The sequence below is a fragment of the Culex quinquefasciatus genome, chromosome 3 (genome assembly GCF_015732765.1).
Source record: "Culex quinquefasciatus strain JHB chromosome 3, VPISU_Cqui_1.0_pri_paternal, whole genome shotgun sequence".
Taxonomy (NCBI): Eukaryota; Metazoa; Arthropoda; class Insecta; order Diptera; family Culicidae; genus Culex; species Culex quinquefasciatus.
The window spans coordinates 10,999,267-11,018,783 of NC_051863.1; the positions used below are offsets into that span (position 1 = coordinate 10,999,267).

General features: G+C 38.9%; 2 protein-coding genes across 3 annotated transcripts; one reads left to right on the forward strand and one right to left on the reverse strand.

The window, feature by feature from the left end:
- Positions 1–285: 285 nt before the first annotated feature.
- On the forward strand, positions 286–3,686 carry LOC6049544. Its single transcript, XM_001866244.2, has 3 exons — positions 286–827; positions 2,340–3,077; positions 3,136–3,686. The coding sequence occupies exons 1-3, from the start codon at positions 702–704 to the stop codon at positions 3,559–3,561; spliced, it is 1,290 nt and encodes a 429-aa protein (XP_001866279.2). The 5' UTR covers positions 286–701; the 3' UTR covers positions 3,562–3,686.
- On the reverse strand, positions 3,667–14,565 carry LOC6049546 (hexosaminidase D). 2 transcript variants are annotated; one of them, XM_038263073.1, is made up of 4 exons: positions 14,432–14,565; positions 5,905–6,206; positions 4,267–5,837; positions 3,667–4,199 (listed from the first exon to the last, which is right to left on the reverse strand). In XM_038263073.1, the coding sequence occupies exons 2-4, from the start codon at positions 6,194–6,196 to the stop codon at positions 4,035–4,037; spliced, it is 2,028 nt and encodes a 675-aa protein (XP_038119001.1). In that variant the 5' UTR covers positions 6,197–6,206; positions 14,432–14,565; the 3' UTR covers positions 3,667–4,034. The 2 variants fall into 2 exon arrangements, with proteins under 2 accessions (XP_038119001.1, XP_038119000.1); XM_038263072.1 differs by lacking the exon at positions 14,432–14,565 and adding an exon at positions 9,033–9,563.
- Positions 14,566–19,517: the final 4,952 nt, after the last annotated feature.

Below are 19,517 nucleotides of genomic sequence, written 5' to 3' on the forward strand. Positions count from 1 at the left end.
CGTTAGCGTTTTACACATGTTTGAGAAACTGTGAAACAACGAGTGCAGTGTTTCTTTTCTCTAGTTTTTTTAGATATAAAAATTTTGCATATTGAGAAAAAAATGTTGGGAATCGAACTTTGTTTCTCCGCTCTGAATATTTTTTCGTTAAAATACGGCACAACAGATTTAGCACCTCTGACCACAACCATATTATAGAATGAACTTGACGTGATTTAGAGCACTAAATTGGATAGTGCTCCTTCGCAAACATATGTAAACGGGGAATCTCTCGGGCCTCAGTACTGCATTTGCACGCGTACGGGACGGTTGGATACTCCTTTGGCTCTTGAGTTCGGAAGACGCGTTTCAAGTTAAATTTTCATCTACAGCCCACAGTCGAGAGGAAAACCGAACACGTGTCGGCTGTCGGGGAAAATCAATTTTCCCGAGCTTTCGTCGCCTGTGCGTTTGCGTTAAAGTTCTCCCTTGGAAGTGAATGAATAACATCTGATTTGTAGATGGTCCCGGCAATCAGACGGCACCAGTTCTGTCGCTGGCCAAAGGTCGTTCGTACGAAGATCTGTGAATCAGACAAGTAATATTGTGTGATCTCATTGAGCGGTTAATTGGTTCTGAAAAGATATCCGTCTCGCCGAGAGACTGAGGTGGATCTGATAGAATTAATATATTCAAGTAAAGCAAATTCCGCTAAAAGTAACATGAAAATGGGAGTGAACGGTGGTGAAAATGATGAGCTAGCATCATCGACATCCAAGATGGACCTTGAAATGCTGCAGAAAATTTTCATGAAGGGAGAGCCAAATCTGATAATCGATTCATATGAAGTAAGTTTCAGTTGCTGTCGCGCAATGTACATTAATGTTAAGCTACATTCCTTATCATAAGTTGTTCTAATACACTAAAGTTATTTGCTCATGTTACATGAAGTAGTTACCATAAGTTTCGATAAAATCGATTTCCTCCATCTCGTCAGTTTCCATCTTCTTCTGGTTTTTTGCTTGTGACTCTTCTTACTTTTAAATGGCTCTCTTATACATTTCGAAAAAAATTCACATAATCACTCGAAATATCAGCTTTATTGTTTTTATTTCTGACAACTACAAATTTGAAAACAAAATGTGACAGTCCCAGTAGTCCTGTCCGAGGCAAAATCATTAAAAAAGTTCATTGTATTTATTTTTTCTTTTTTAAATTTATTGTCATTATATTTTATTGTTTGATATTGCTTTGGGTAAAAATTGGTTATGTGAATAAACAAAAACTGTATCACGAAGGTATCTTACACCATGCTGTTGTTTTCAAATGGGTGCACAAATAATATATTTCGCTTTTTTCTGCAAGATCAAACTGTATCAATCACGCAACAATCTTAAATTTGCCGTTATGTATTCTTTTACGATATTTATTTTGCATTCAAATAAAAAAACATCAGAGCAGGCAATTTTCTAAGAAATCAGCTGATTTTGTGCATATATTTTTATTTTTTCTCTCAGTTGGCTCAAACTTTGTGTTGGCCTTCCCTATGTCCAGAATCCTTTTTTTATTTTGAACTTTTCTTGTTTTTTAAGGAGACAACAAAACATTTTTTTATGAGCCAAATATTTGCCAGTTTTTCATGCAAAAAAATCTTCTTTTTTTAATATTATGCATTTTATCAAAAATGATAAAGAACTTTTAAATTGCAAATTAAATTTTTCATTTAAAAAATCAAAATCAAATTATTCCTTCTACAGCATTGCCTTGGCGTTCTCGATTGCGTGATTCCTGCTCGAAACCAAGTGTCCGAAGGCTTGATTGTTGAGGCAATTGCAAACCTCTTTTCACACCTAAGCTTCCATCCACCACGGGATTCGAACTGACGACCTTTGGATTGTTAGTCCAACTGCCTACGAGCGACTCCACCGAGGCAGGACCCAGGGAGACGACTCCTACACCTGGACTGAGCTAACGACCTAACCCTTTAGGTTAGACCGGGGCCAACATTTACTTCTCCATCCGACGGAAGGCGTGGTCAGACAAATCTCGTCACAAAAAATGCCACCGGGATCGTCTGGGATCGAACCCCAGGCGACTGGGTTAAATGCTGAAGCCAATTTGTTTTGGGCTGCGTTTATATTTTTTTCAAGAAAAGCATAAAAACAATCAATTTGTGAAAGCTTACAAAAGCCGTTTTTATGTGCTCTGCAAATTTTAATACAAATTATAGCTAATGAAATTTGCAAACTCTAGGATTTAATAAAAACTACTTTATTTTGTTCTCATCAACCATGCTGCTCCATTAGACGAACGTGGATTACAGTGGCGGAGTTTTCTAAACACCATGTTTTATTTTCCAGGAAGAAAAAGGCTCCGGTCGTGGTGACAACTACACGGCAGCCCTGTTCCGGCTCTCACTTGAAGGCTACACACGTTCCCAGGATGGAACGAAAAAGGCCCGCTGGAAGCGAGCGGTCATTTGTAAGAAACTTCCCGACTGCAAAGTCAACCGGGAGGCTTTCAAAAGTGAGGCCCTCTTCCGGAACGAGGTCGTCTTCTACAACCAAATTCTGCCCCAATTTGCCGCGTTCCAGCAGAGCAAAAGCACAGACCGGTCGCGCATCTTCCTAGCCGTGCCGCAGTGCTATCTGGCCCAGGACGATCTGGTCATGCTGGAGGACTTGCGCGTGCGAGGGTTCAGCACACCGGAAAGGCAGGCCGGTATCGGACAGGAGCAGATGCGGGCCACGCTGGGCGAGTTGTCCAAGTTCCACGCGGTCAGCCTCGCTTACAGACTGCAGCATCCGAACGAGTTTGCCAAGTTGACGGCCAAGATTTCGGAGGGATTTTTCGCCCCGAAGAACGCCGAATGGTACAAGAAGTATTACGCGATTCTTACGCGGAATGCGATTCGGATGGTTACGGAGTCCATTGCGGAGAAGAGGTACCTGGAAAAGTTTGAAGGGTTTTTGGCGAACATCTTCGAGAATATGGTCGAGCTGGTTGGACGGGAGAGTAAACTGGCGGTTGTTTGCCATGGGGATTGCTGGACAAACAATATCCTGTTCAAGTATGATGAGGATGGACAAATAACCGAGGTCAGTTTTAGGTAATGGATTGAATTGAAAGGAAATAATTAATGATTTTTAATTTCAGACTTGTTTGGTTGACTTCCAGCTGATTCGTTACGGATCGCTTGCACTTGATCTAGCTTATTTGATTTACAACTTTACTGATTCAACGCTCCGCCGGGATAATCTGCAAAGTTGGCTTCGGACCTACCATCAACAGCTGGTCAAGTCGTTGGAACTGCTCGGCTCGTTGCAAGCGATCTGCACCGACGAGGAAGATCTGTGGCGGCAGCTTCAGGACGAGTTTAAGATTTACGCACGTTTTGGGCTGGGCACATCGCTGGATATGCTGCCCATTAGTACCTGCTCGTCCGAAGAAGCTCCCGATCTGTACGCCAGTGCTTCCGAAGCCAAGTCAACGCCACCGGAAATGGATATTCCTCCGAATGAGGCGTGCCAAAGAAAGATGACTGACATTTTGCTAGATCTAGTCGATGGTGGAATGCTTTAAGCTACTGCACTCTGCTCCAAACAAACAGTATTCGATGTGTAGAAGGTGGAAATTACTGACCTGTTAATGAATTCTCATGAAAGTTAATGACAATAAATCTAGTTCTTAGCCAGAATAGCGAAAAACTTATTCGGTTTATTTCCCAAATTGTATAGACAGTGATGGATTGGTAAGGATTTTTCTCTACAACATTTATTAATATTAACTTGTTTTAGAATTTCAGTCTTGTTTTCACCGAAACGTTCATCTAATCGTGCTAATACTGAAGGTGAGAGTTGTTCTAAGTCGGGATTTGTTTCGCCGTTTGCGATAAATCTACTGAGCTAACATTCTATGTTTTATCAAGTCAACACTACTGTTTTAAGAAAAAAACTTGTCCGTCTGTAAATCACATGTGAAGTCTATATGAAACTGCTCAAAAGATACCCGTGGCAGGTTTAATGTCTTAGAGGAGTCTTCACGTACTCCTCCAGCTAGGTTTTCTCGTCGATTCCGAGCGCTTCGAACGGTTTCAGGTAGGGCAGAGGTCGCTGCGGCCAAGTCTTGCGCTTTTTCAGTCCTTCCCCGATCCGCTCGAGATTCTTCAGCTCAGCCAGTATGGGGTAAATGCGCTGCTCGATAAACTCCCCGGAAGTCCACTGTTGAGAAGAGAGAATCGTTTGATTTAAGGGACGTTTACAATCGTTGATTGAGTTGATTACTTACATGGTCGTAAACATCCGCTAGCGTGGATGCGGCATTTCGCGCTAGATTGGTTATGGAGTTTAACAGTCTGTAATCATCTCCAAGCAGATCGTCTACGCGCGTCCCCGAGGTGAAATTGTGACGGATGTTGTAATCCGTTAGCCAACCACGTTTCTGCTTGACCTCATCGATGTACTCTTTGGCCTCGGTCATAAGGGTCATTAGTCGTAGAACAAACCGGTAGATTACACTGCCTGGAAACATGCATCTCGAAAAGGTCGATAGCATCGAATCCTTGTGAAGCTCAATCCACGCGTGCCGTTCGCTCGTTGGTTCGGGACAGGTTAGGCTGCTCAGGATGGAGTTGGTTTTGGGATTCACATCGAAATAGCCTCGAGATGCCGTCGATAGACATACCGCAAGCGAGGGCAGGGACGTTGGAAGCAACTCGCAGAGGATGGCAAAATGGTCGTATCGTTGCCAACCGGTGAGGGCTAGCCCTTGCAAGCCATTGCTGAAGCGAGTTCCTTCACCCTGCATAACCACCAGCCAACGGAGGGTGTTCTCCAGGTGACGACGAACCGGCGGCAGCAGCAGCGCTTCACCGTGGGCTCCTTTGAAGGCAGAAGCGGCCCATGCGGTGCTGAAAACCGTTGAGTATTTGTCCCAGGTCGACGACTGAATGAACTTGTAGATATCTTCTGCGTAAACCCAGATCATTGGTTCCACCAGCTTACCGATTCCGGAAGCTTGCAATGTTTCCAGCGAAATGTGTCTCAACATATCGTCCCAGATAATCACTTTCAAATGGGGCCACTTTTTGTGAATCATCGTGACTACGTTATACACGTGATCGAGAAATAGGGTATCCTTCAGCCGATTCTTGCAACGATTGCACTGCGCGATTTGAAACACTTCGTCACACCCAATGTGAATGTGGGTCAGCTTAGGGGTGAGTTTGGCCAAGTCTTCCTTGTGTAACAGGTTTACATTGTGGGGTGGAGTGTGGCATTCAATCACTTGATCGAGAAGCTCTTCCAGCAATACCATGGACGAGTTTTGACTTGGACAGAGTGCCTGTGGAGCATCGTCGACTTCACGAATATGTTGAAATTCTTGCAACTTGAGTACAAACTCCAAATGGCCAAAGGTTTGCACCAGTGGGATAACAGTTAGGCCTAAGGCAAATGCTGTCTGTAGGATTTCTTGAACATCTTCTTTGCTGTAGGCATTTTTCGCGGCAATCGAAGCTAGTGGTCCGCTGTATGGGAACATGTCCTCGTACTCCAACAGGATGCCCGTAGCTCCCAATGTTTTCATAATTGGCATCAACCTTTTCAGGTATGAAACCTTAGGTGGTGCCCCTTTCAGGTCTAGATGTACCAACCGCTGCACCGGAGGTGGATGACCACCCGGTCCTAACCCGGCAATCACCGGCACGCCCATCTTTTTGAGCTCGTGTTCATAGTGGTTCTGTTTCTCCGCTGCAACGCGCAGTTCTTCGGCAGTCTTTCGTTTAACCTCCTGTCTGGAGCTATGTGGCCCCTCATCACGATCCTGAAGAATGGCCTCCCACTCGTTGTAGAATTTCCCTAAAAATATAAAATTCACCATAAACAAAAAAAGAAATTCTCAAATGTCCCAAAACGCCTCCCAAACCTTTATTCCTAATCGCGAGACTCCCCGTGGGCTTCACGAACCGAACGCCCGCCGCAGGACCTCCCTCTTCGTCCTCCTCGTAGAAGCCGAGCCGCTGGAGCAGACTTTCGCGGTGGCTGGCGCCGCCCCCTCCGCCCATCATGAGCTCCTTGACGGACACGATCTTGCCACCGTCCGACACGTGCGTTGTGTACAGGAAACCCCAGAACCAGAGCGCGACCAGAAAGAGCAAACAGGTTGCGAACAGAAGCAGCTTCTTGCGCCAGAAAAGCATCAGAATTCGAGAGTGCATGGTTCTAAGTCTGTAAGTGGATAAAAAAATGTTCTCTATTGCTTTTGAAGATAATTTTCTCATATAATTTGTTCAGAAATTTAATAAATCATTTTTTGAATAAAACTAAAAATAGAAATTGCTTTAAAAAATAGTTAGGAAATAGAGTGAAAAAATGCTACATACAAGTTTATAAATTCTCTCTACCATATTCACTCATGTTGAATTGATGGATCAAAAAAAAATTGAAGGAAAAATTGGCGCTGTTTATCATGAGTGCCAACCGCGGTAGAGGCTTCTAAATGATGGAATTCGAATACGAATGCAGGCTTGCCACAAATACAGATTTTTTTGGCACATACCAAACACTCAATCGAGTATAACTTTAAAGAATTCTTACCAAAAACTGAACATGCCAAAAGATGCTAACAATGTTTATTTTTTTGGCCAATTTAACAAAAACTGCTCAAATTGATTTTAACTGTAAAAAAAAATCGTTTGTGTTTCGGGCCTGTGCTGAAAAATCTGTATTTGTGGCAAGCCTGTACGAATGAAGTCACACCGAATCAGGTCCCAAGGTGTGAAACGAGCAAAGAATGAAATATAAACCGGGAACAGGGCGAGAAAAAAAAATCTTGAAGAATTTTGTTTCAGACTATGTCGGGAATGTGCGGTAGTGCTTTCAAACAGAGAATTGCCTGCAGAATAAAGATGATATCTTCGGTAAGTTTTGAAAAGGACGCATGAGCTATCGTAACCTCCGACACAACTTTCAATTCAAACAAGTTAAACAAAATTACATTTATTTAGTTTTGGTCATTAGTTTCAAAGTTTCACTTGTCCAAAGGAATTTAGGATAATCGAATTTTGTTTTTTTTTATTGTTTTCTTTTTTAATTTAAGTTCAAGTTCTGCTACCGTAATCTTAGGTGAATCGGGACTACAGTCTGAATAAGGACAGCAGTTTTTAGAGCACTTAAAGCTTTCAAATTTGGAAATAGATGTACACATTTTGTTGGCCTGAGTCTGTTCTAACCGAAACCAACCAGAAAAATCAAAGTATTGTGCTCCAACATGGGTAAAACTGCTGTCCCAATTCGCCCCATGTGTCCCGATTGACCCCAGTTTACGGTACCTAATTTTAGTCGTATTTGAGTGGTTGATTGCCTGTTTTATTACCAAGTGCATTAAATGCATCTTCTAAATCACATAAGAGCATTTTTGGATTCACTCGACGATCCAAAACAAGCCTGGGGTCAATTTTTCGAAAAAATGGCAAACTTGCCAAGTTGCGAATCGATCACCGCTGAAATTTTAAAGTTATCGCAGTTTTAGTGAAAAAAGTTGTCTTTTTTCGCTTTTTCGTCATTTTTTTGTTTTTGCACGTGGTGCGTCGAAAGACTCAGTTTTTATTTTCAAAAAAATCATATCTCGGAACCGTACGGTTCGACATCGCCATTTTTTTAACATGTTATGTAATATTTTCCGAGAAATCCGATAAAAATACATTCAGACATAGGCTCTTTGGTCAAGACACGGCTTTTTCAAATGTCTCATTACCTTTCTTGGCGATGAATTGACGCGGAGATATGTCTTTAAGCCGCTGTATCTCAGCAACCAGAGGTCCAATCTCAATATCTCTTGGACAATTTTATAGCAAATTTTCTGAACCTTTCAAAAAAAAAAAAATTTTTAGAAATCGTCACTCCTGGTCACTATTTTTCAAAATCGAAAAACTGCTAATATTTCGCTAAAATCAAACTTTCGGGGGCTATACCTAGAAAACAGAGCCTTTTATCAAAAAATCTGTAAGGCACTTTTTGATTGAAAATTCAATTTTACATAAAAAAAAATTACGTCAAATTTGTTTTTGCATAAAATTTCGATTTTTTCCAAAAATCACTTTTTTTTTCAAAAAATTATAACTCGGCGGCAGATTTTTTGACTATGTTTCTCTATGGCTCAAAAGTTGCGGGTTTTTGTCCCCTAAAACATATAAAAAAATCTCGAAAATCAAAAAATACGTATTTTGGGAAATTGAGTTTTTGTGAAAAAAGTGTTAATTAAAAACCAGCATTTTTTTCCGTGTACCTATTTTTTTCTCAATAGTCCTCAACAATACGTACAACTTTGCCGAAGACACCAAATTGATCAGAAAATTAATTCAAAAGTTACAGATATTCGAATGTTTACGTACCATTTTTGTATGGACATCTGTCAAAATTGTATGGAAACTTGTATGGGTGAACCAATGACACAAAATAGCTTCTTTGGTCATAGGGAAGGCCCCCGCAAAGTTTGAGCCAAATCAAAAAATACAAAAAAATAAAATGGTTGAAATCGGCCGATTTCGTAGAGAGTTGCTCCACATTAAATTAGTGTTAATTTTTAAAAATTATTAAAAAATGACTATTTTCTAAAAATCCTTTACTCGTTTTTGATTTGTAAGAGAATAGAAAAAAAAGGAATTTGACAGCATTGATTGAATGTCCTCAGTTTCACAGTCCACGTTGTGCCCAGCTTACTGTCCATGCTATTATTCCAGTTTGATTTTTTTTTTGAGACGCTTTCATATCAATTATCAACTTTTTGCTTCGCGTTAGACCGTCGCTGTACGAGAAATCCTTGAGACATCCTTTCAGTTTTATCAGTTTTAAATACGAATTTCCTCTGCTGACCACGCGCTGGTCTATTCTTTTTGTATTGATCCAGGGCAGCACTGTTTCATATCCTGGAATGGCACTTCATTTTTGTTTGCTTTTATCCTTTCAAGCAATTTCAAGTGGCATTTTTTGTCACAAATCTCACTTTCGATAAATCACCATAATTCACATAATCCTCTGAAGGCTATTTCGTACCGATATTTGATTCTGCAATTCACAGCACCAAATGCAGGATACAACCAAGCTTGACCCCTTTTTCCAGATCAGAGAAAACACTTTTTTTTTCTTCAAATATTTCTGCAGCATCCACAAATCGCTCCCGGGGGCGGCGGCGGCGAGTTAAAACTTGTGTCGAGCCAAGCTTTCCGGGCCAGACTACATGCCACGGACGGCTTCAACCGAGAACAGAGCCTCGGCCGCTCTCGGGAAAAGGCTTTTATATCGGCATGTCAAACCTCGGGTGGCAATCCAGTGCGCGAGTACGAGGACTCTTCTCCGTGGCTCGCGTGATTGACTTGGTTCGAAAACACTTGACACTTTCGATTTAGATTCAGCGGGGTTCATGAATTGTGAAAGGTCCAATTGTTAAATGATTGTTCTAAGATTCGAAAATTGTTAGGCCTCCATCTATGAAGGCGTAGAAAGAGATAAATTTATAATAAATAAACATTTCACCGGCAAAACAAACTTTTGTTTATCACTGAAAACCGGCAGGAAAAGTGCCGAGCGGAAAACTGCTCACGCGAGGAAAATCGATTGCCGAAGTTCGTTAGTAGGAGCTTCGTAATGCGCATACTCGGGAGAGAGATTTTTTTAATGCTCAAATTGACCGTAGCGTACGCAGAAGTGAGCACATGTTTTGGGCACACTCGTGGCTTCGTATTCCACATGGGATTTGTTTGTTTGGTCAGGATGCGGTGTTGTTTACTGTTTGCTGTATTTATTTTTTGATTTATTTATTTTCAATAGCTCAACTCTTTAAGTGTAATTGTTGCGGAGTTTTTTTTAAGGATTAGTTTTAAATGGAACAAATATACTAAGATTACCAACTTTGACATAATTCTGCAATTATTTTTTTGCTTATGGGTACTTCTCCGCCAACCAACTCACACAGCAGTTGCCCCGACCCCTCTTCGATTTGCGTGAAACTTTGTCCTAAGGGGTAACTTTTGTCCCTGATCACGAATTCGAGTTTCGTTTTCTGATATATCGTGACAGAGGGTCGGGACGACCCCTTCTATTTTTGAACATGCGAAAAAAGTTGTGTTTTTTAATATTTTGCAGCCTGAAACGGTGTTGAGATAGAAATTTAGTGTCAAAGGGACTTTTATGTAAAATTGTACGCCCGATTAAAACTACTCAAAATTCTGAAAAAAAACCTATTTTTCATCGAAAAAAACACTCAAAAAGTTTTAAAAACTCTGCCATTTCCCGTTATTGACTGTAATTTTTTTTGAAACATGTCATTTTAAGGGAAATTTAATTTACTTTTCGAATCTACATTGACCCAGAAGGTTCATTTTTTCATTTAGAACAAAAAATTTCATTTTAAAATTTCGTGTTTTTTCTAACTTTCCGGGGTTATTTTTTAGAGTGTAACAATGTTCTACAAAATTGTAGAGCAGACAATTCCAACAAAAAATGATATATAAACATAACGAGTTATCGCGATTTGACGAAAAAAAGTTTTGAAAAAGTTGGTCGTCGTTGATTATGGCCGTTCATGGTCACCTGCGACAGACATGGACGACGAAACAAAGAGAAACGCAAAAAGTGTCTGTGGTTGACAGAGCAGCGAGTCAGACGTGCGTCCCTCACACACCAAAAAAAGTGCTAAAAAGTGCAAAAATGCCTCAGGGCAAGAAAAAAAGGCGGTCCTCACCAGCAGGATCGGCAGATTTGAAGAAGCTAAAGAATGCCGAAGCGCTACCTGCAAAGCCAGGCAGTTTGAGGACGCTCAAAATTCGTCTGGAAATCAGTTTGCTACCCTCCCTGTGGACGTGAGCGAGAAGGTAGTATTTGAACGACGGGAAAAGTTGCCACCCATTTTTGTGAAAACATCGTCATCGGATTCGGTGCGAAAGTGGCTGACCGGGTTTATCAAATCTGGTGCTTTACGAGCTTCCATTCGCTTGTGTGCTGATGGACTCAAAATTCTGCTACCTACTAGAAAGGATTACAACTACGTTCGGGATTTCCTGAACAACACAAAGATTGAATACTACAGCCATGACGATCCAGGTAAACGCCCCATGAAACAGGTCCTCCGTGGCCTGTACGACATGGATGTGAATGTTCTGAAAGAAGAGCTCAAAACTCTTAAGTTGAACGTGATCGAAGTCTTCAAGATGACGAGACACAACAAGGACATCAAGTATCGTGATCAACTGTACCTGGTTCATCTCGAGAAAGGATCGACAACGCCGTCTGAGCTGAAAGCAGTTCGGGCAATTTTCAAAATCATCGTGACTTGGGAACGTTATCGTCCAGTGCACCGTGACGTGACACAATGTTCGAACTGTTTGCAGTTTGGGCATGGTGGAAGGAACTGTTTCATCAAGAGTCGTTGTGCAACCTGCGGAGGTGAGCACAAAACTCAAGCTTGCGAAACAATCAACGAGAACATTGAAGCCAAATGCTACAATTGCGGCGGCGACCATTCGACCAAGAATCGAAGCTGCCCAAAACGTGCTGAGTTTGTGAAAATTCGGCAGCAAGCGACGACGAGGCACCAACCAAATCGTCGCAAAACACCACCACGGACGTGGATTTTCCTGCTTTGGCGTCACCTGGAGTGGGATCTGTTCGAGTGGTTCCAAATCTGCAGCCATTGCCGTTGAATCAGCGGCAAAAAGTTGCAGAGAATACAACACCTCCAGGCTTCAGTCAGCAACCGAGGGAAAACCAACCAACATCAACGGGTGAAGGCAGTAGTGACCTGTTTTCACCACAAGAACTTCTGAACATTTTCATCGAGATGACAACAACACTGCGTGGTTGCAAAACTCGCCAGGAACAAGTAAGAACTCTTGGAGGATTTATCTTAAAATACAGTTCGTAGTTTACTCGTGCTAGTGATTTTGAATATTTCAATGAATTTATTTTTTTAGTTTTAAGTTAGGATTAGTTGTAAAAGTGATTTTTTTCTTTTTTACCCAAATGTATTCGATTCAATGCAATTATGTAAAACAATTTGAAGTAAATAAAATAAATGTGATCAGTTAATAATAAAATGAAAAATACAACAAAGATGAAGAGCATTAGGTCATACCACTTAGCATGTAAAAGAAATGTAATTATCATAAGAATGTTCAATAAAGACATATTTAATTTAAAAAAAATCTCATCACCGTTTCAGGCTATAAATTATTGAAAATCACCTCTTTTTTCGCATGTTCAAAAATGGAAGGGGTCGTACCACCCCTCCACCACGAGATATCAAAAAACCGATCTCGGATTCTTGATCAGGGCCAAAAGTTACCCTTTAGAACAAAGTTTCACGCAAATCGAAGAGGGGTCGGGGCAACTTTTCCCGATTTCGTGTGAGTTGGTAGAGAATTACCCTTATATTTTATTCCTCGTCGAACAAAACACGACTGAATAATACATATTTGTTTATAGTATTGTTATGTTATGTATACTTTTTATGAAAACAAATATCCAAAATAAAAATCTTAACAATGCATGCTTACATAAAAAATACCTGTACAAACTTTTTTGTGCATTCCATAATAATGACTGAGCTACATATACGTCTAAGTGTTATTAAAAATGCAAACAATATTTATCACATAACTTTTATTCACATAGGCGAGTTGACAGATGTACTTCAATATGAAAAGTTAATTGAATTGAATGAAATCAATTGAAGTTCATTCTTTACTTTTTAATTTCGGGAATTCCGGGGAAATCTACAAATTTCCCGGAAAGGGGTATATTAAAAAAAAACATTTTTTTCTTTGGATTTGTTCCAAATAGTTCTGGAACTGGAGGGAATAATGTTGATCAAAACATTGTTATAGCTTATAACATAAAACAAATTGAATGTTTACTTAATATGTATAGAGTAAGCAGGATTCTTTTATACGTCCTTATAAACAGGTCCAGAAATAGGAAAAGTACTTTAAGTATCTATTTGAGTTTTAAAAAGTTTAATAACGGAGTAGCAGCACATTGTCAGTCAACCAAGCTCCATTTGAGTGATAAAAAGTTCAACTTTTCAGCACATGTTTCGAAAACTACTTTTTTTTTCGTTACTGTTTTGGAGTTTGACACATATCTCGTTGGTAAATAGAGGGAAAAGTAAAAATATAAATCAAAAATCCATTGCTCTCTGTGCACAATGAAACACTAAAAAGTAAAAATATAAATCAAAAATCCATTGCTCTCTGTGCACAATGAAACACTTCAATCAATTGAAAATTCCCCGCTTCGTTACTGCTGAAATTGCATTTGAAATCAACCAGTTTGCAGCTCTCCCACCGGGGACTAATAGAACAATCAGTCAGAAATTGGTTTTCCCGGGGGCAAATATTGATACCGACCCCGCTCCCTCTCGCTCGCTCCAAACATGGCTTTTGAAGCACGTAAAACGTGCATGGAAATGGAAACTGAACAGGGAAAAACTGCCCCCAGTCAGTTGGTCAGTCGGGTCAAACTGGCTGCCATTGTTCCAATATCCTACATGTGGAGCAAAAAACATTTTAAAAAAATGTTTCGCGAAAGCGATTGTGTAGTCCTTGGGGGGCAAAAAGCGAAAAGCTTTTCATTTAGTTGGACTCAACTTGGAATCGAATGCTGGCAGGAGGGGTTTCTTCCCAAGAACAATGGAGATTCATTAGATTTGGAATTGCTCAGTGAAATGTTGATTTTCGGTTCGTTTCTTGTCGGAAAAGCTCGACTAGTAGTCGACAGTACTGAGCTTTAGTGGGTATGAGGTGGGTGTGTGTGTACTAGTAGCATACCGGTGGGGTGTGATCAAGTGGGGTTAATATTTTCTATGCATACAAAAGCGATTATTTGAGAATGCACAGTGAGATTTATCGTATATCAGATTGACATGATTTTTGTAATAATTTTTTAAAAAGACAATAAGAAAAAGGATATAACATCAGGTTCATTCCAAAGCAAAATTCATGCTTAGTTTAAGTAGTTTATAATTTCAAAAAATGATCTGCAAAATTTTATTTATTAATTTTCAATTCTTATGCAGCATTTATTGTATGCTTCTACACATGATTGTTCTTTAAAGTAGCCATAAATGTTTTTTTTTAATTTAAAAAAAAAATAAATTTAATTCAAACCAAATTCCCTAAATTAAGCACACTGTCCACCGCTGAAGTGTGATGAAGGATGTCTGGGGTAGTAATTTGCACCGCCATCAGAACGTGTTGGTGGCGGCCTCGACGAGGACAAACACTACGTTTCCACACCCGTAGGACTCCATTCTTGCACCAACGGTGCGGCCCATGTCAATAGAGCGAATATCGATTCGTTTTCTCCAGCTGAGCGGAAAACTTTAACAGCGAGTACCGGGTGCAGGTTGATATAGAGGTGAAAAAAGTTCCTCCCGAAGTGACGTGTTAATGACTCACCTAAAAGTCAACTACTAATTGACGTTTTTTCCCCATTACACGACGCTTCCGGGACTTATCCGTTATCCGGGTTAGAGGGTTGAGACCGCGAAGGATGTCTAACGAACATTACACTTTTCGCTTTACTCCCGGACGGCTGGCTGGCCTCGGTGATGGAGCTGTCCGGGGTCAAACCGACGGACGACACTTTGAAGTGATTCGACCATCGCTCGAGATCACAAAACTGAACCGTGTAGCTGGAATGGCCGGTGTGCAGCACGGAGACAAATTTCCTCAGCTGAAGTCCCCTCCGGGAAGTGAAGAGCACCGGGACAGATCGACCCACAAAATGGTCCTCGGGTTGATCGGTCGCACTGACAGTTTCGATAGCTGCTTCATCACCACAGTTGGTCATCGCGACAAATTTCCCACGTTCTGTGTGTTCAACACGAGCCACACCACCGCACTGCCACGAAGAAATGTCCGCGTGCTGGTCGTATCCTAGCGCCAAGTTGTGAACTCGGCCACGTAATTGCCATTCATGTCGACGCTAGCGTGTGAAACCATTCATATCGGCATTTACGAGTGGGTGGGAGGGGGTGGAGGTTGGACTCATTACCATAAATACTTTCCATTTTCAAGCTTTGACATTAAAATTCTAGCACTACTCACTGAACCATTTTTAACCCCAGTTCCCGAAATATCTTCAGCAACCCCGGTGTGACCGGATGGTTGTTTAGGAATGGCATTCGATGGAGTCGCATGGTCAGTGGTACGTGCAAAGGAAAAAACGAATGCGCCAAAATGTAGGCCACCCGCAAAGGCTATCGTGTCAAGATATCGAGGTGTTGTGAAGGTGTGTTTAATGTTAGCACTGCTGCTCACAGTGCACCATGGAATTTCACGTGGTTATGTCTGGACAGGTTTTAAAGGAATTACAAATGGATGTGGCAGTTGCATCACTAGTTGTTCATAATAATAACTTCAAATATTCGATTCATATTAACTTCAATACACAATTTTAGATAACTGACAGTAATTCTTAATATTCCTAGAGTAAAGTAAGGTCATACAAACTTTATCTTTTTTTGTGTCATTCAGTCACACTTTCACATAAATTCAGAATATATATTCCATAATTGTTTTTTTAGCATATTTGCAAAATTTTATAATGCAGTAAAATATATGTCAGCACAGTTGTATACCATTAACTCAGTTTGTTTGCCTTCCTGAAAAAGTAAAAGTCCTTTTTTAAATTCTGACCGAATGTCTCTGTGTGATTGTAGTCAGTTGTTCTAATTTGATCCGTATAAAAGTCGCATAAGCCCCTTATGAAATTGTTTGAGATTTTGGTTAAAGTGAGGAATAGAGCTAGTGATTTTTCTCGATTTCACGGAAGCCGCGTAATCCCTTGGCCGTGAAATTTGATCAATACTGCGGAATTTTAAATAATTGAGTGTCAAATTGCTCCTTATTTTCACACAGAGTTTTCATTGAAGCAATTTTCGAAAAAAAAATTTCATTTTATTCATTTTATTACAATGTTTTACGAAAAGTTTCAGTGAAATATGTTTTGGTTGTAACATGCTAGGGATAAAACAATATGAAGTTCAAGCATGTTATAACACATGCACATTTTTTTCTTTATAGCACCAAGCTTCAAAAGAAAGAGAAAAAACGTGATTTCAAACTTCAAAGAAAGAAAACGCAGAGCAGTTTGAATTATGTTTATCCCTGTTTAATTTGATAAAAGAACGATTAACGCAAGGAAACCCTAAACAATAGAAATTTGGTCATAAATATTTTTTCTTTACTAAGGAGCAATTCCATGTCAAATAGGGAATCGGTTGTACCCGACCCTCTTCAATTTCAATGAAACTTTGTAGACATGTTATCCTAGGCATATATAAGCCATTTTTGTGTATATGGAGCCAGTTACACTCGATAATGACATTTGAGAAGGGCGTAAGTGTTTTAAATAATTTTGTATTTCGTAATTTAAATATTTCTGTAGTTTGTGTGCTAATTAGAAAGACCTTCCCATAGCATCGTAGCTCGGAGGGCGGAATCAACAGTCTCAAGCGGTGTCAACGGGTATATAGTGAAAAACTATCCCGGCAGACGCTAATAACAAAATTCATGCCATTTCAATAACAAATACTGTTAAAATAACAGAAAGTGTTATGGAAACTTCACGAAACATCCATTTTTGCATAAGAGTTGAATAACAGTTTCTGTTAAACTTTGTAGACATGTTATCTTAGGCATATATTAGCTATTTTTGTGTATATGGAGCCAGTTACACTCGATAATGACATTTGAGAAGGGCGTAAGTGTTTTAAATATTTTCGTATTTCGTAATTTAAATATTTCTGTATCTCGAATGCGTTGCATCGTATCAAAATGTGGTCAAAGACAAACTTGTAGGAAATTTGACGGGCTTTCCGAAAAAAATACACTGAAAGAAAAATACACCCCACTTTTATGAGATTTTTTGATTTTTAAGTTTAAAAGTCAAATTTGAAGGTGAGCCCACGATTTTTTTTCGTTCAAAATTTTTGTGAAAATAGCCTAAGATGTTACAAAAAGACTCACGAAAAATGCAGGATGGAGCAGCTCACCTAAAAAAACGAAAAAATCATTTACTGAAACTGTTTTTTTGAAAAGTGCTCTAAACATCAAAATTTTCAAAAACCGAACATGAGAGTCGATTCTCCAGACAATTTTACATAAAAGTCTCCATATTGACCATTGTCCTAAGTCGAATCCTTGTGAAGTTACAGTGGTTTTAAAAATAAAAATGTTGAAAAAATAGGTTTTTTGATGGCTTTTGGCAATTTCTATATGACAGACTTGATTTTTCAGTCTCGAAAGTATTTTTACCGGAAAGCTCGTCCAATTTCCCATAAGTTTGTCTTTGACCACATTTGAAATGGATGTATGGGCTTACAGATATAAGCTAATTAACTATCCAGGTTACTATACTACACTGAAAAAATATAATGTTTTCAGTTATGAGCAATGTAATTAGCTTATATCTGTAAGCCTATACATCCAATTGAAATGTAGCCAAGGGCAAACTTATGGGAAATTGGACGAGCTTTCCGGTAAAAATACTTTCGAGACTGAAAAATCAAGTCTTTCATATAGAAATTGCCAAAAGCCATCAAAAAACCTATTTTTTCAACATTTTTATTTTTAAAACCGCTGTAACTTTACAAGGATTTGACTTAGGACAATGGTCAATATGGAGACTTTTATATAAAATTGTCTGGAGAATCGACTCTCATGTTCGGTTTTTGAAAATTTTGATGTTTAGAATACTTTTCAAAAAAACAGTTTCAGTAAATGATTTTTGTATTTTTTTAAGTGAGCTGCTCCATCCTGAATTTTTCGTGAGTTTTTTTTGTAACATCTTAGGCTATTTTCACAAACATTTTGAACGAAAAAAAAAAATCGTGGGCTCACTTTCAAATTTGACTTTTAAACTTAAAAATCAAAAAATCTCATAAAAGTGGGGTGTATTTTTCTTTCAGTGTATTTTTTTCGGAAAGCCCGTCAAATTTCCTACAAGTTTGTCTTTGACCACATTTTGATACGATGCAACGCATTCGAGATACAGAAATATTTAAATTACGAAATACGAAAATATTTAAAACACTTACGCCCTTCTCAAATGTCATTATCGAGTGTAACTGGCTCCATATACACAAAAATAGCTAATATATGCCTAAGATAACATGTCTACAAAGTTTTATTGAAATCGGAGAGGGTCAAGAAAAAAGTACCTAAAAAATTCCTGTTTTGGGCTGGAATTGCTCTAAGGCCGTTGCAAATATTTTTCAAAGTTTATGTCACCCTCCCCCCTCCCCCCCTTGAAAGTCGGCCTGAATAATCAACATCAAAATTTTAATGAAAACTAAAGTTCCATCAACCGAAAACTAGTTAAAATGCATTTTCCTGCGTTTATAATCATATCTAGCATGTTTGAACTACTCTCAAGACATTTTAAATTTTCAGAAAATACCAATGTAGGGGAAATTCTCGTATCTTTGGCAGGTTAAGCTCTCGCTCCTAACTCCATCCAATTTGCTGATTTTCACTATTTAAACAACTAATTTTGCAAAACTTTTGGTAGAAACTTGCTTGCTCACTTCTTATTGAGCTATTTATCACTCGATTTCAGTTGAAAACGCTTTTATTTAGCTTTAATTGCATGTCAAAGTTCTGACCTGCCAACATTAGAGGCACGCTGGAATTAGATGCTGTTCCCCTACAGTCCCACAAAAAGTTTTTTTTTCGCGAAAAAAAAATTTCCGTCAATACATCGATGCTTTGAAAACTAATGATTGGAAAGCAACTGGACGCGTGTAATATGCATTTTAAAACACGTTTTTTAATCCAAATGTTTAAATCTAGGCTAGTAATATCATTTTTTTTATTTTCTGCCAAATTTCACAAAATTGAGCTCAAAATTTTATTTTTATGAATACTTTGTGTCAGGAGTTAAATTTTCCTGTTCACAATTTTTACTAAATAACAATTTTAGGCAGATTTTAAAGAACCGTGAAATTGCCGTGAAATTCCAAGGTTTTGAAATTGGCATGCCAAGTATTTTTTTTATGCCGCGAAAAATCACTTCCCCTTCTGAGCAAGATTATAAAAAGGGTGGTTTTGAAAAAGGCTTGAGATGAGCATAAATTATTGAACAGTTATCCTACTTATAAACACTTAATTTATTATACAAAAAAAATAAGTTGGATGGTTTAAATAAATTGAAATAACATGTCATAGCCTTACCATTTGAATGAAAAAAGTGTTTAAAAATGCATTTCACACTACTTCTGTTGTTTTGCAATCATTAGTACATATTAAAAAAATGTTAGATTTGACGAAACTTTTTAACTTTTAAAAATATTTGTACAAGCCTTATTGGAAAGAAGCGAAGTAATTGTGAGGTAGGCATCAATTTATGCCTGATTTGGATTATTTTTTTCCAAGCATTTGTACATGTTTAAAAAGATAGACACGTTTTAACCATCTGCTTACATTATAGAGATTGCTTTGGGTTTACTATTTTTCTTTTTTGTCAATTTTGTTCTGCAGC

Excerpts from the sequence above, each read along its gene's own strand:
- LOC6049544 (XM_001866244.2), top strand. The coding sequence starts at position 702 with ATGAAAATGGGAGTGAACGGTGGTGAAAATGATGAGCTAGCATCATCG. Across the intron at positions 828-2,339 it reads TGATAATCGATTCATATGAA|GAAGAAAAAGGCTCCGGTCG; the intron begins GTAAGTTTCAGT and ends TTTATTTTCCAG. Across the intron at positions 3,078-3,135 it reads AGGATGGACAAATAACCGAG|ACTTGTTTGGTTGACTTCCA; the intron begins GTCAGTTTTAGG and ends TTTTAATTTCAG.
- LOC6049546 (XM_038263073.1), bottom strand. The coding sequence starts at position 6,196 with ATGCACTCTCGAATTCTGATGCTTTTCTGGCGCAAGAAGCTGCTTCTG. Across the intron at positions 5,838-5,904 it reads TCTCGCGATTAGGAATAAAG|GGAAATTCTACAACGAGTGG; the intron begins GTTTGGGAGGCG and ends TTATATTTTTAG. Across the intron at positions 4,200-4,266 it reads TAGCGGATGTTTACGACCAT|TGGACTTCCGGGGAGTTTAT; the intron begins GTAAGTAATCAA and ends TCTTCTCAACAG.